Raw genomic sequence first — 12,915 nt, 5'->3', positions numbered from 1 at the left:
TTTATGATTCATTGAGGGAACAAAATAATGTAGAAATAAAATTAACATACTCTGAAAAATAGATACAATCATAACAGGGTATTTGACAAAAGAAAAACAAAAACAATATCTCTCTCTCTCTCTCTCTCTCTCTATATCGATATATATATATATATATATATATATATATATATATATATATATATATATATATATATATATATAGATATATATTTTTTTTTTAAAAAAAGGTAAATTGTGTCAACTCGCTTTAATTTTAGCCACATTTGAAGCCTTAAAAATCTTCATAAAAGGCAAAATTCTCAGTCCCCAAAAATAGTCATATACTTAAAGGAAGCAACATCTTCATGAAACACTGCCCTTCTGCCTTTTTATACACAATTGGCAAAAATATATAGATATATATTAACAGCAATAACTTACCATTGTTTTAATTTATTCACTTCTAAGATTAATGTCGCATCTCCCATAGGAAGGAAGCTTCGGTTCATATTTATACATCACAAAAATATTTAAATAAAAAATAAAAACTTCTAAAACCCCAAAGATTCCCATCTCGCTGTCTTTTCTTGGCAGCTTGTTGTTTGGGGCGACAGATCAGAGCATCCAGACCGTATCAAGTCAAGGCTACATCAGGTTGTGGTTCATGTTTGTCCCCAGCTCCTGGTTGTTGGTGCCGTTACTGTTCCCCCCCAACATGTCCGACTGCACGCCCTGACCTCCGTGCATCCCCGTCATCCCGCTCAGCTGGGACATGATAGAGTTCTGGTCTGAGCTGAACTGACTGGGATCTACAGGACCCCCCGGCTGCTGAGACAGCGCCTGCTGTTGGGCTTGTGGAGGTTGGGGCGGTGCCATACTGGGGTGATGTTGACTGAGGTGACCCGGGTGCGGCGACCCGGTCTGGGTCTGTGGGGAAATGCGATGAGGGGAGGGCTGAGGCTGGGAGGAGGGCTGCATGCGTGGGGACGGGCTGGAGTGTGGCGGTTGCGACTGCGGCCTCGGTGACGGCTGAGGAGACCTGACCTGACTGCCGAGTGATCCTGCTGGACCGAGTCCTCCCTGTCCTTGAAGGTGGGGGGACTGGGCCATCTGCTGCTGGGGGCTCATGGGGCTGCTATGCTGGGCAGGAGAGCCCCCTCCTAGGTGTTGCTGCTGCAGCAGCCTCTGGTGGATGTTCTGGTGAAGCATGGCTTGGGACGTGGACAGTGGGGGTCCACCGCCTCCACCTTGTTGTTGCCCTGATCCACCTTGTCCTGGCTGGAGGGGGGGTCCTACATTCCCACTAGGCCCAACATCCTGTCCTTGATGACCACCCATTTGATTTTGCTGCTGCTGCTGCTGCATCTGCAGCTGATGCTGAAGCCTTTGCTGGAGCGCTGCAGTCACCTGGGACATGGAGTTAGAGTATCCTTGCTGTCCTGGCCCACCTGGCGGTGCTCCTTGCTGCTGTTGAGGGACCCCTACGCCTGCAGGCTGAGGCTGAGAGGAGGGGGGGATCCCTGGCTGTCCCTGTCCAGGCTGCAGGAAGTTTTGCTGGCCTTGTTGCTGCTGCTGCTGGAACTGCACATGGTTTCCCATCTGCTGCTGCTGCTGAAGATGTCTTCTCATCAACTCTCTAAACTGTGGATTCATGTTTGGCATGTTGCCTTGTTGGCCTGGTTGCATTGCTCCCTGTTGCTGCTGTAACGCAGCCATTTGCTGTTGCTGGAGATTCCCAGGCAGCATCGGGCGCTGCTGTTGCTGCTGCTGTAACTGCTGCAGCTGAGCCATGGTGGGCATGTTCCCTCCCCCTGCTCCACTCTGAGCCAAATTCATGCCTGGCTGACCTGTCTGGTTCACATTAACCTGCTGTTGTCCATCCATATTAGCAAGCTGACCGGTTCCAGGTCCTCCTACACCAGGCAATCCTCCAGGAGTCCCTGGGAACCGCACACCCCCAGGAACTCCTTGTGTGGGTCCACCCGGCCCTGGTCCTGCCTGACCGCCTTGATACCTGGCTGCTCTCTGGCGAATAAAAGCTGCCATTAGGGTCGGGTTGGAGCGGAGGATGTTGAGAACTTGCTGCTGTTGCAGCGGCGAGCTCGGTGAGCGCAGTGTTCGCAGGAGGTCTTGTAACGCTGCCTGGGGTAAGTTTCCAGACGCAGCTGCATTCACTATCGAAGCAGAAGCTCCTGTCGGCGCTCCTGATACACCCATGACCTGCATCAACCCGCGGCTTCCTGGCTGAGGTTGCTGTGGATTCATTGGCTGCTGCTGCTGTTGAGGAACTGCTGGTGGCTGCTGCGGTGCCATGTGACCCATCATGCCCGGCCTTTGCTGTGGGTTCATTGTTGGCCCCCCAGACCCCCACTGCTGGTTTGCTGGCTGAAGCTGTCCGCCACCGATCTGCTGGACCTGCTGCTGAACTTGAGGGGGCAGCTGTGACTGAGGGCCGCCTTGCTGCAGTCCAGCTAGCATTCCCTGTTGCTGTGGGTCTAACATAGTCCTACCAACAACTCCCTGAGCCTGGGGGGGTATGGTCTGGGCCCCAATGTGGGGCATTCCCATCTGGGCCTGGCTGTTCTGGTGGTGAGGGTGTGGAGGTATCATGCCCCCCTGTCCCAAGCCCCTGATCTGTGCTTGGGCTTGCTGTCTTTGGGTCTCTGCAAGGCGTTGGATCTTCAGGGCTGTCTCTACAGCTGCCAAAGGGGGCCCCTGCTGCTGCCCTTGTACCAACATGGACCCCTGCCCCTGGTTGGGCTGTTGCTGCTGCTGGGGCGGCGTGGCTGGACCCAGTCCAGGTTTCCCAAGTGACTGGTGAAGGGGAGACGCTCCAGGTGGTCTGGGGTTATATGGCGGCAGACCCCCGGCGTGTTGTTGCTGGAGCTGCTGGACATTAGGAGGCTGCTGCTGCAGCTGAGGCACCATCTGCTGCTGCTGGGAGTTCATCATCCCACCTCCACCCACTGTCTGAAACTGATGAAGATGATGTTGAGGGGGAAGGGTGCCGCTTTGCTGTTGAACCTGCATTTGCTGGACTGGACTTCCCATCCCACCCATTCCGACTCCCTGCGGCTGAGGCAGAGCAGGCATGTTACCCGGAGTTGGCGTCTGTGGAGTTGGAGGCTGCGTACCAACAGATGTAGGGGTAGCAGGACCAGTTCCATTGTTGCCCCCAGGAGAGGGCAGGCCGTTCCCCCCAGGACCTCCTCCTGGAGCAGGCTGGCCTACTCTCTGCATGCTGGCCATTCTCCTCCGCAGCATCTGAGCCTGCTGCAGCCTGTGCTGCAGCTGCTGCTGACGAAGCTTGTGCTTGATATTGAGGCAGAAGGGAACGGGACACTTGTTCTCCTGACAGTGCTTAGCATGGTAGCAACACAACGCGATAAGCTGCTTGCAAATGGGACAACCGCCGTTGGTTTTTCTCTTGCAGCCTTTGGTGTGCTGGACGACGCGTTTCATTTTCTGGCAGGATGGGAGGGAGCAGTTTGCGTTTCGACACTGGCACGCGTGGACAAGGGACTGGATGCAACGCTGGATGCTAAGGCGGCGTGAGTCTCCAGGGCTCTGAGTGGTTGCTGCAGCCTGGTTGCTGCTCTCATCGTCCAAGCCGAGGCCTAGTTTCTCCATCTTGTGCTCGTGGCCCTTAGTGTTGTAACATGTGATGCAGAGGTCGTAGTCCTGTGAGAGAAGACATAAATTAGCAGTGGAATATGTAGAGCTAAGTTTTACAGCAGAACAAACTTTAAAATCTGTTTATAGAACCACAAATATGGAAAACCTTACCTCGCAAACAGTGCAGTGGAAACGAGTCTCCACGTGGTGTTTGCATTCATTGCATGTGTAAACAAAGCGATCCTGGCTTTGGTTGTGCAGCTCCACCAGCATGCACATGGAACTCCACATGGACCTCCTGAGCGAGCTGAACTCAAGGTGTTTGTCCCGCGCCAGTGTCAGAAAAGCGTCGCGACCATCCATGAGGTCGCATGCCATCAGCGGATCTGGGTCTGCGATGGGGGGCAAGGCGTTTGCCATGGGGCCTGCAATCAGCCGGATCACAAAGAACACCTAAGACAGGAAAAAAAGATGTGAAGGAGGAAAGTCCAGTTGTTAGTGAAGCTGTTTTCCAGTGCACTCATTCCATTTCTTTATCAGTTTAACAAACATATAACAGCCTGTGTAATTAACTCTTCTTTAACCATGTAGTTATACCACTGTCCAGTATCAGTGATCATAAAAAGAAGGAATTGGTGGCATGTCTAACTTAAAAAATATTTTGGTAAATAGACACTTTCCCCCCCCCATCATACCTCCTTGTGTTTTTCCATGGTGGCATAGAGTTTCTGTGAAAGGTCGTTGGACACGTTTGGCATCCCTGGCTTCTTCTTATTGGCTCGGCTCAAGCTGCTCTTGTTCTTACTTGTCTTTTTGTTGTTCTTTTTCTTAGCATTTTTGCTGTCTCCTTTTGTATCCTGTGCAGGAAAATCAGTGTAAAAAAAAAAAGAAAAAAAGATGAAGAATCAAGCTGTAGTCAAAAAAGCAGGATATTTGTGGAGTCACAGATCTTACAGAATAATTCAGTCTTACATCGATACTCTCATTTGAAGTGCTGTTCTCTTCCCTTTTCCTCTCCTCCTCCTCCTGCTCCAGCTCTTTGATACTCTCCTCCAGCACATTGGGCCAAAAATCACCCTCAAAATAAGGCAGTTCCTTGGCACTGGTCAGGCGATCTTCTGTTGCCTGCTTGAAAATATCCTACGAGGCAAACGCAAAATAAAATTAGGCATTTGCACAAAAATCCACTTCACATGTTCATTTGCAATGACAAACGGCCAACAGAATAGAGAAATTGACGATATGCTTCATCCTGAATCAATTCAGATTTTTTGAGCGCCGATTCGATTTAAATTGCGATTCTTCGATATTGCTGATTTTTGTAGACTAAAAAACAAAAATATACAAAACTTTTTTTGCTCATCATTCTTCTTCATTTCAATTAGGAAAAAAAAACACAGTAGCCAGACCATCAATCTGCTGCTATAATGCCCAAGAAGGTCAATAAAAACAATAAAAATGACCAAAAAAATTTTATAATAGATTATTTTTTATTTGTGAAATTTTTTTTTTCTTTAACAAAAATATAAATTTTAAATTGTGAAGCAAAACATCTCGATATAGATTTTTTCCCCATATGATTTTCTACCTCTAAAAATTTACCAGCAAAACAAAAAGATGTGGTGATATGTAACTGACTGTGTACCTTATAGTCGTGTACAATCCGCTCTGCCACAGCTTTGTCCAACATCTTCTTGTACCACTCCTGAAGTCGCTTGGGCTTCGGGATCTTCTGATCAGCAGGGTGGCAGTGGAAGATGTAGTCGTCGCCTTCACTAGGTGGGCAGGCCCAGATGTGGCCAGTGGTGTAACTAAAATGACACAAAAGGGAAAATAAAAAAACACAAAGAATGATTATAAAAAGACAAAAATCATTTAAATACTCTAAAACATATATTTTACTGTATGAACTCACCCCAACTTCTTAACATACTCCAAGTAGCCAATGAGGATTTCATGGTAAACTGCTGTTCTTAGGCAGCGAGGCCGAAAAAAGTGCACACTGTCCAGATAGGAAATGTACACTCGCCTGAAAGATGAAGAAAAAACAATTTTTAAAAAATGCTTTTAAAAAAACCCAGGATATTTTATTTCATACAAGATGGTAAAATCTTCACCTCTGGTTGGGCTGCGGGCAGTCAGAGCCATACTCCTGAACGTGCATACCGAAGAAGCAGACATCAGCACCGTCAATATCCTCGAATGCAAAAAGGGCTTTCGTCCTGTATGGAAAAGACTCCGACATCTCGCCATTGTCCACAAATCTAGAGACAAAATGGGTCGTTTTATTTCAAAAATATTTCACATCCACAACATCTCAGCTAGCCTAAAGTCAAACAGTTCAATTCCAAGAATTAATGCACTAACATTTACTTATTTGATACTAAAATTTACCCTTTTTCATTTTTCACATACATTAAAATTCAGAAAAAAAACAAGACAGTTCTCCTGGACTGCTGCTCACCAAATATCTTCACAAAAAATGCTGTTTTAAAATAAAAAAAAATTCCCTCCTCGACTGCCAGGTGTGTTTGGTTAACGTACCTGGACTTCATGCCTGGTTTCACTTCCACCACTTTGTCCGAGACGTGGACAACCCGAATGAAGACCTCTCCAGCCTCTGGATGAGACTGTCGCTTTAAGAAGTCGTTTACTCTGGTCTCCAGAAAACAGCCCAGCTTAGTGTGAGGCAACCCTGCGTGACAGAAAGATAACAACTGTAAAAACAGCCCAGAGGGAAACGACTTAACTACATTAATGCTCCAGAATTTTCTAGATATTTACAAAGACGGCTACACTATTCTGCACACCGTTCGGGGCATCACAATGTCATGACAGAGTCTCAACTAGGGCTGGGCGAATAATCAAATTTTTATCCCAATTACGATCTGGGTTTTCAACGATCATAAAAATAAAAGGGTGTGATTTCTTTTTTCTCTTTGCAGTTTCCTCTCCTGCCCACTTCAGTCTCCAATCGAGCGTCTCTGGCATTGCAGTGCTGTGCTGTAAACTCCTCCCACAGCTGCTTTGGTTTTATTCAGCCACTGCTGCCAGCTTGCCGAGTTTCTCGCTAAATCTGGCGACCTTTTTTTTGTTGTTGTTAAAAGTGACTTGCGACAAATCTAGCAACTTTTCTGGAGTTATTAGATACTTTTCTGGTGTTTCAGCGACTGACTTGAAGGCACATATTGTTCTGCAGTTACTGTAAGGAACGAGCAGTGGGAGCTTCTCCCCGTCTTAAAGAACTCCCAGGCGGCCAGTCTCAGTCGGCTCCGGCTGCAGGTCAATGTAGAATAACTGCAGTAGGTTGTGGAAGTTCACAACAACATTGTTTATATTTATTTATTCAGTTTACATCAGTATTGCACTTTGTCAAGACAAAGCTTCATGTTATTTGTGTTTTCTAAAATTCAGTCAAAATAATCCATAATGGAGCAGCCCTAGTCTTAACTCTGCTAATTTTCATAGTATGTCAGAAATACACCTTGCTTGTGGGTTGCGAAATAAAGTGGAGACTAACACCAAACTACAGCATGACAGGAAAACTTCATTCAAACTCTATGCTGCTTCTACATGGTGTCTTAGTCAAGCTGATATACATGGAACAAAGGTGTAAAACCAAAGTTAAGAAAACAGTGATAACTATGGACATGTAGTGATTTTATAAATTAATTAGATCAAATGACTTCCCAACTATTGTAACAACATGCATCTTTTGCTTTAACCTACACCTGGTACCAATGCATCACTACCACCACAAAGTTGCACCAATTTATCAAGCTCTATGTCAACCTCCAGGAAAGCTTAATGGAATTTGTGTAGCCTGCATTTCCAGTCCCATCAAGGGAAACCATCAGCACAAGACTAAGGAAACTGGATGTTAATTCTGTTGTTGAAGAGTCGTTACAAAGTAGGGAAAACAGTCCCTCACCATGGATTCATTAGCAGCACTTGTAACCCTTATATTGAATACTCAACTCAAAAATACAGAGCAGTTCTCCAGACTAAAGCACCTCAGTACCTCACAAACGTCTTCTCCACAGCTACTGAACACAAGGACAGAATGGAAAACTAACAACTTGTACACATGGTAATACTAACATGGTGTTAGTCAACACAAAACCTCTACCGGGATGGAGGGGGATTAAAAAGCTGTTTTTTTTAATAATGTTCTTGCTTGTAATGCCCCTCCTTATAGAAAACAAAATATTGTGCACATTTCTATTTTATAAATCTCTCAAATGAGGGATTAATATACAAAACACACAACTGATTTGTAAGAAAAGGATACACAAGTAAAACAAATTGGGACTGAGATGTTGCCACTTACTTTTGGCAGAATACTTGTTTTCTTTTCTTGTCTTGTTTGTTTTCTTCAAGCAGCCATCACATACAAAACTACAACAACAGGGGGTAAAAAAAAAAAGATCAGTTAAACCAAATATAAAAAACAGTGTTTTGGTCACGGACACGATACTTTCACATAAAGATTAAGGGGAATAACAGGCTCACCCTGATGGCCAGATTGTGTCATTGTGCAAAACACAGATCTGATGCATCCTGCGCCCACAGTCCATACATTCAACAAGCCTGAAACCACACAAATATGAGCACACAAACCAAATACTTTCAATCCTTTAAACTAATTTCTCTCCAGTTCTAAGATGCGGTACATGGAAAGGAGTCGACTTACAGTTCAGGGTCCAGTGTGTCATTCTTCTTCTTCTCAAACTGATCCTTGTTAATAGACCTGAAATTAGATCAATGGTGGTATTAAAACATGTAAAGTGAAGCAGCAAAAGTTTAAAGAGACAGCAATTAAAACAGTTTTCTTAAGATGATTTCAGATGAAACAATCAGACTTAAAGGCTGCTGTTACACGTTTTTCAATAAAATGCTTAGAAGATTGCATATACTGAGGGAAACGCTAACACTTGTTTAAACTGCAATAATCTGGGCAGCTGCTAAATATTTAGTTACACTAAATAGGGGTGAAAATGTTTGTTAATGTCCTCCCAGAGCAGTATAAAAAATTAATGCAATGTTGCAAACAAAATAGTAGTCATTTAACAAAGAAGTAAAACTCACGTCTGTGGCTGGGTGGGGTCATCACCCAGGGAAACGGTTTCTCCCTGGATCTCGTTGAAACACTTCTCGCAGTAGTGGTACCTGTCAGCAAGAAGCCCAAATTTTGGTGAACTACACCGTTCCCCACAGCACAGTCAATCACAGACAGCGCATGGGAGGGCAGTCACCAAATGGTATGGGACATGGGCAAGGCAGGATGCCACAAGCGGAGCAAGCAGGGAGTGCAGGAAGGAGGCGCGCAGGACAGCAGGGAGTCGTCATCGCAACAGCCAGTCATGATTTTTTTTTTTTTTTAAAGGGGTGAGGGAATAAGGGTGATGAAGGGGAGGGTTTGCAGGTGCATGGTTGGTGAAGGCAACAGCAAGCCAATGTCGATAACAAGTGGAAAGGGAGGATGGACAAGTCATACGGACCAGAACAAAGACAAACATCCAAGACGACACACAGCAGAGAGCCAAGGCAAAGTACAGATTAGCAATTTGGACATGAGAGGATGAGCAACAACAACAACCACCACCGTCACAGCTAAAAGAGCAGGAACAGAATCAACAGGAGCTAAACAGGGGGGCTGAAGCAGTGAGTTGCAGCACAGGACATCATACACATAACACTGAACAAATATGAAGCACAGAAAAATGCTCAACTCTTCATTCAAGCAGCTCATTTTAAAGTCTGTCCTTTCACAGTGCAGTAAGAGTTTCACGTGGGAACAAAAAGTCTGAAGACAGGCAGAGGAAGAATAAGACGAAAACCATCATGTTGAAGAAGCAATAATAAAAACATAAGCCCTAATACTGCTTCACTTTTACAAAAATGCACTATTTCTAAGTAGAGCTACGCTGGAGTTCTCCACTTTGCCCGTTCAGACTTTTGTGCACACGGTTAGCCCTGTTCACACAAGGTACGAACATCTTGGGTGATTCGATCACAAGATGACAGTTCCAAGAGGAGGAAACCTTGAAAGTGCGCTGAGACTCAGTCTCTCATTACAAACTGGACTGGCTAAAACATGGCAACAGTTTAGTAACTTGACTGCACTGAGGGGACCATTAATAGCAGATGAGGCCTGGACAATTGTATGCTAAAAGGAATATGCAACTGATGGATGAAAACTGAAACATCATTTGCCTGCTACGCATCTTATGAGCATGAAAATTAAATTAAGTAGCAAGTCAAAACAAATTCAGCAACATACTAGGGCCAGGTGTAAACTGATGTAAATAAAGACATCCATCTGTGATCAAATCAACTAAGATGTATATGAACAGGGCCCATTCATAGCTGAGCTACTTTATGAAGCCAAGTGATGTGATAATAGGACTGACTGTTAAAATGTCAGTATATTAGGCACCACATGGAAGTGTAAAAAAAAAAAAAAAAAAAAAACATGGGGAACATGAAGTGAAGGAAAGTGTTTAAGAAAACAATCAGATAAACAGCTTCATATAAAACTGGTATCTACCAAACTTTCTCTGAATAGACTGAATCATATTTTAATATTACTGGCATCCCTGGGTCCCTACTTTGATAAATCTCACTACTGCTGTCTAGCATTTTATGCCATCTTCAGTACTGGACTGGGTTTCCCTCCTTTCATACCTGTTCTGGTAGCTGAAGTAAACGACATCTCTGGGAATCGTGCAGAGCTGCTTTCCGTAGCAGCACAGTGTCTGCGGAGAAAACTCCAGCTGGTGGAAAGAAGGAAAGTATGATAGAAACATATCTCATGAACAATGACAACTGTCACTTTTAAGATAAAGACTTTTGCTGAAAGAATGCGCCAATTTTATACAAAAATCCCAGTTAATATGTTTTAAGTCTGAATAAAGTGGTGTTGCATGTTAGTCAGAAAACTCTACAAATACTTCACATAAAAAACTAATTTAGTTATGGTGACATCGATATCATACAAATTTGTGTTGATATTCATTATCCATCAACAGAATTTCAGTTTTAATACATGACACAAAGGAGAAAACATTTAAAAAGATGAAAATCTAACCTTATTCCACTATTATAGTTTCCCCAAGGAGCTCAACAATACTGTCTGGTTTGCTTAGTTTACTGCTTATAGTAATAGTACCTCATGTGACGTGTTATTTTGCCTCATTATAAAATATCAACCTTCATGTAGGCTTACTTCATACAAGCCAATCAGCTTTAATTTGTCTGCAAATACAAAAATAGCCGAGTCTGAAGAGTGCTGAAATGTGATAGAGCGCTGGTATGTTTCTGGCCAAATTTAGTATTAATCTACTTCACAATTTCCATTTTCAGAAAGGAATGGGCAAAGTTGCTGTGTCTTAATCATAATTAAAACTTCAATATCAACACAGACGCAACTTAAATATTTGTAAATTAAATGGTTTTATGCTCAGTGCTTCTGTTAGATCAAGAAAGTCTAGAAATTGTCCTGATTTTCTGGGTTAAATTTGGACATTTTTATTGCTTGATGAATCAGCTCCACTGATGTTTGTAGCACTGAAAACATCTTCAAGTCACACAAAAAAAATTTCGTTGAGCCACCTATTACTTTGCTTCCAGCAGCATTTGTTGTAGCATTGTTTCAGTACGCTTATGGAAGATTCACATAATTTAGTTCCAGTACAGTATCAATTCTTCAGCAAGATCTCACATTGATGAATGGAGAGTCGAGCCGCTGCACAAAAAGCCTCCTCCAGCACATTTTAAAGATTCTCAACAGGGTTCATGTCTTGACTCTGTGGTGCCCAATACAATGTCTCATGCGCCTTAGACCACTTTTTTACAGTTTGAGGCCAATGAATCTTGGCATCGTCATCTACAGATATGACCATGGCATCAGGGAAGAAATTCCCCTGATGAAGTAATCTGCTCATTCAGCATATTCCAGTAGTCAGCTGATCTCATCTTTTGGTACATAATGTGGCGGAACCTAGAACTGACCAGCTGCAGCAACACCAGATCAGAGCACTACCCTTACAGACTTGTATAGTAGGTACTCAGCATGATGGCTGCATCACTTCATCATCCTCATATTTTATTCTGACGTGTCCAGCACTAACAGAGTAAAACTGGACTCATCAGACCACATGACCTTCAATTGCTCCAAACTTTGGAGTCCAAACTTTATGCTCCCTATCAAATTGAAACTCTTCTCTGGTTAGCTTTACTGATTAGTGGTTTTCTTACAGTCACACAGCTGCTCAGTCCCAATCTCTCGATTTCGTTTCACATTTTACACGAACTGTTTTTACTTTCACTATTTAACAAAGTCCTGTTTTTCTTTGATTTAACTCACCAAGCGTTGAAGTTACCGCTAATCACCATCATTCAGAATTTTTTTCCTCAACCATGTTTCCTCCTCAAAGATGATGGTTCCCCACGAACCTTCCAATTTTTAATAATTTTTACCCAATTTTGAAGGTTTCTGCAATGTCTTAGATGTTTTCTCTGTTTGATGTATGCCAGGGATTCAACATTTCCTAAACACACCAACACCCTCGGCATGACCATAGGATTGTGTTTTCCATATCTATTTTTTGACCAGGCAGTGTGCACAAATAATGAAGAACATTTTTTTAATGAGACAACAAAAAAAGTTTCTCCTTTTTGTTTGAGACAACTTCTGTCAACATCCAGGAAAATTCAAATCAAGGATTTTCAGCTTGAAAGTAAAATGAAGGGGAAAAAAAAAAAAGAGACTTATCTTCACGTTTCACATATTCATTCAATGTTTCTAAGCTCATTTCTTGCAAAGATTGGGAACTATTACAAATATGGTACCAATCCTGGTCATACAGGATTGGTACCTGTACCATTGGTACCAATATGTTGTTTAGGTAGCACTTTCTCACCTTTCGTCCACAACAGTAGCCGAGAGAATGCATCACAGAGTCGATCTCCTGCTCAAAAACCTCGGCCAGCTTGGAGCAGTACTTGTAGACTCGTGATGTTTTGCGATTGTACAGCCATGCATTGTTGAACATCAGCCAGATGTCATCCACGTACTGCCAGGGATCCTGATACTGACCTACAGAAAGACCACAAACATAGGATGAGGGCAAGTCAAACTAGGGGTTCTCCTACAAAATTAGGTCAAGGTGTTAAAAAAAAAAAAAAAAAAAAAAAAGAAAGAAAGGACTCACAAACAACAGGAAGTACCCATTTCCAAAAAAATCAGACAAATCTAATTTTCCCTCCAAAAAGTTAAAGTTTCCCACAAATATTTTATTGTGTTATGTAGCAGCA

At 43.5% G+C, this 12,915-nt stretch overlaps 1 protein-coding gene across 2 annotated transcripts in view; it reads right to left on the bottom strand.

The window, feature by feature from the left end:
* Positions 1 to 216: 216 nt before the first annotated feature.
* The window catches only part of ep300a (EP300 lysine acetyltransferase a), a 31,947-nt gene continuing 19,248 nt past the window's right edge, over positions 217 to 12,915 (bottom strand). For both annotated transcript variants that reach the window (XM_079260799.1, XM_079260800.1), the window contains exons 18-31: positions 12,522 to 12,697; positions 10,285 to 10,373; positions 8,686 to 8,766; positions 8,291 to 8,347; positions 8,110 to 8,187; positions 7,928 to 7,995; positions 6,142 to 6,292; positions 5,715 to 5,861; positions 5,513 to 5,626; positions 5,243 to 5,408; positions 4,570 to 4,737; positions 4,293 to 4,454; positions 3,769 to 4,050; positions 217 to 3,663 (exon numbers count right to left, since the gene is read on the bottom strand). In XM_079260799.1, the coding sequence (XP_079116925.1) occupies positions 628 to 3,663; positions 3,769 to 4,050; positions 4,293 to 4,454; positions 4,570 to 4,737; positions 5,243 to 5,408; positions 5,513 to 5,626; positions 5,715 to 5,861; positions 6,142 to 6,292; positions 7,928 to 7,995; positions 8,110 to 8,187; positions 8,291 to 8,347; positions 8,686 to 8,766; positions 10,285 to 10,373; positions 12,522 to 12,697 (4,775 nt within the window). In that variant the 3' untranslated portion in view covers positions 217 to 627. The remainder of the gene's footprint in view (positions 3,664 to 3,768; positions 4,051 to 4,292; positions 4,455 to 4,569; positions 4,738 to 5,242; positions 5,409 to 5,512; positions 5,627 to 5,714; positions 5,862 to 6,141; positions 6,293 to 7,927; positions 7,996 to 8,109; positions 8,188 to 8,290; positions 8,348 to 8,685; positions 8,767 to 10,284; positions 10,374 to 12,521; positions 12,698 to 12,915) is intronic.

This window comes from Telmatherina bonti (genome assembly GCF_933228915.1).
Source record: "Telmatherina bonti genome assembly, chromosome: 21".
Lineage (NCBI taxonomy): Eukaryota > Metazoa > Chordata > Actinopteri > Atheriniformes > Telmatherinidae > Telmatherina > Telmatherina bonti.
The sequence above is the reverse complement of the archived record's forward strand: the minus strand, read 5'-3'. Positions and strand labels throughout refer to the sequence as shown.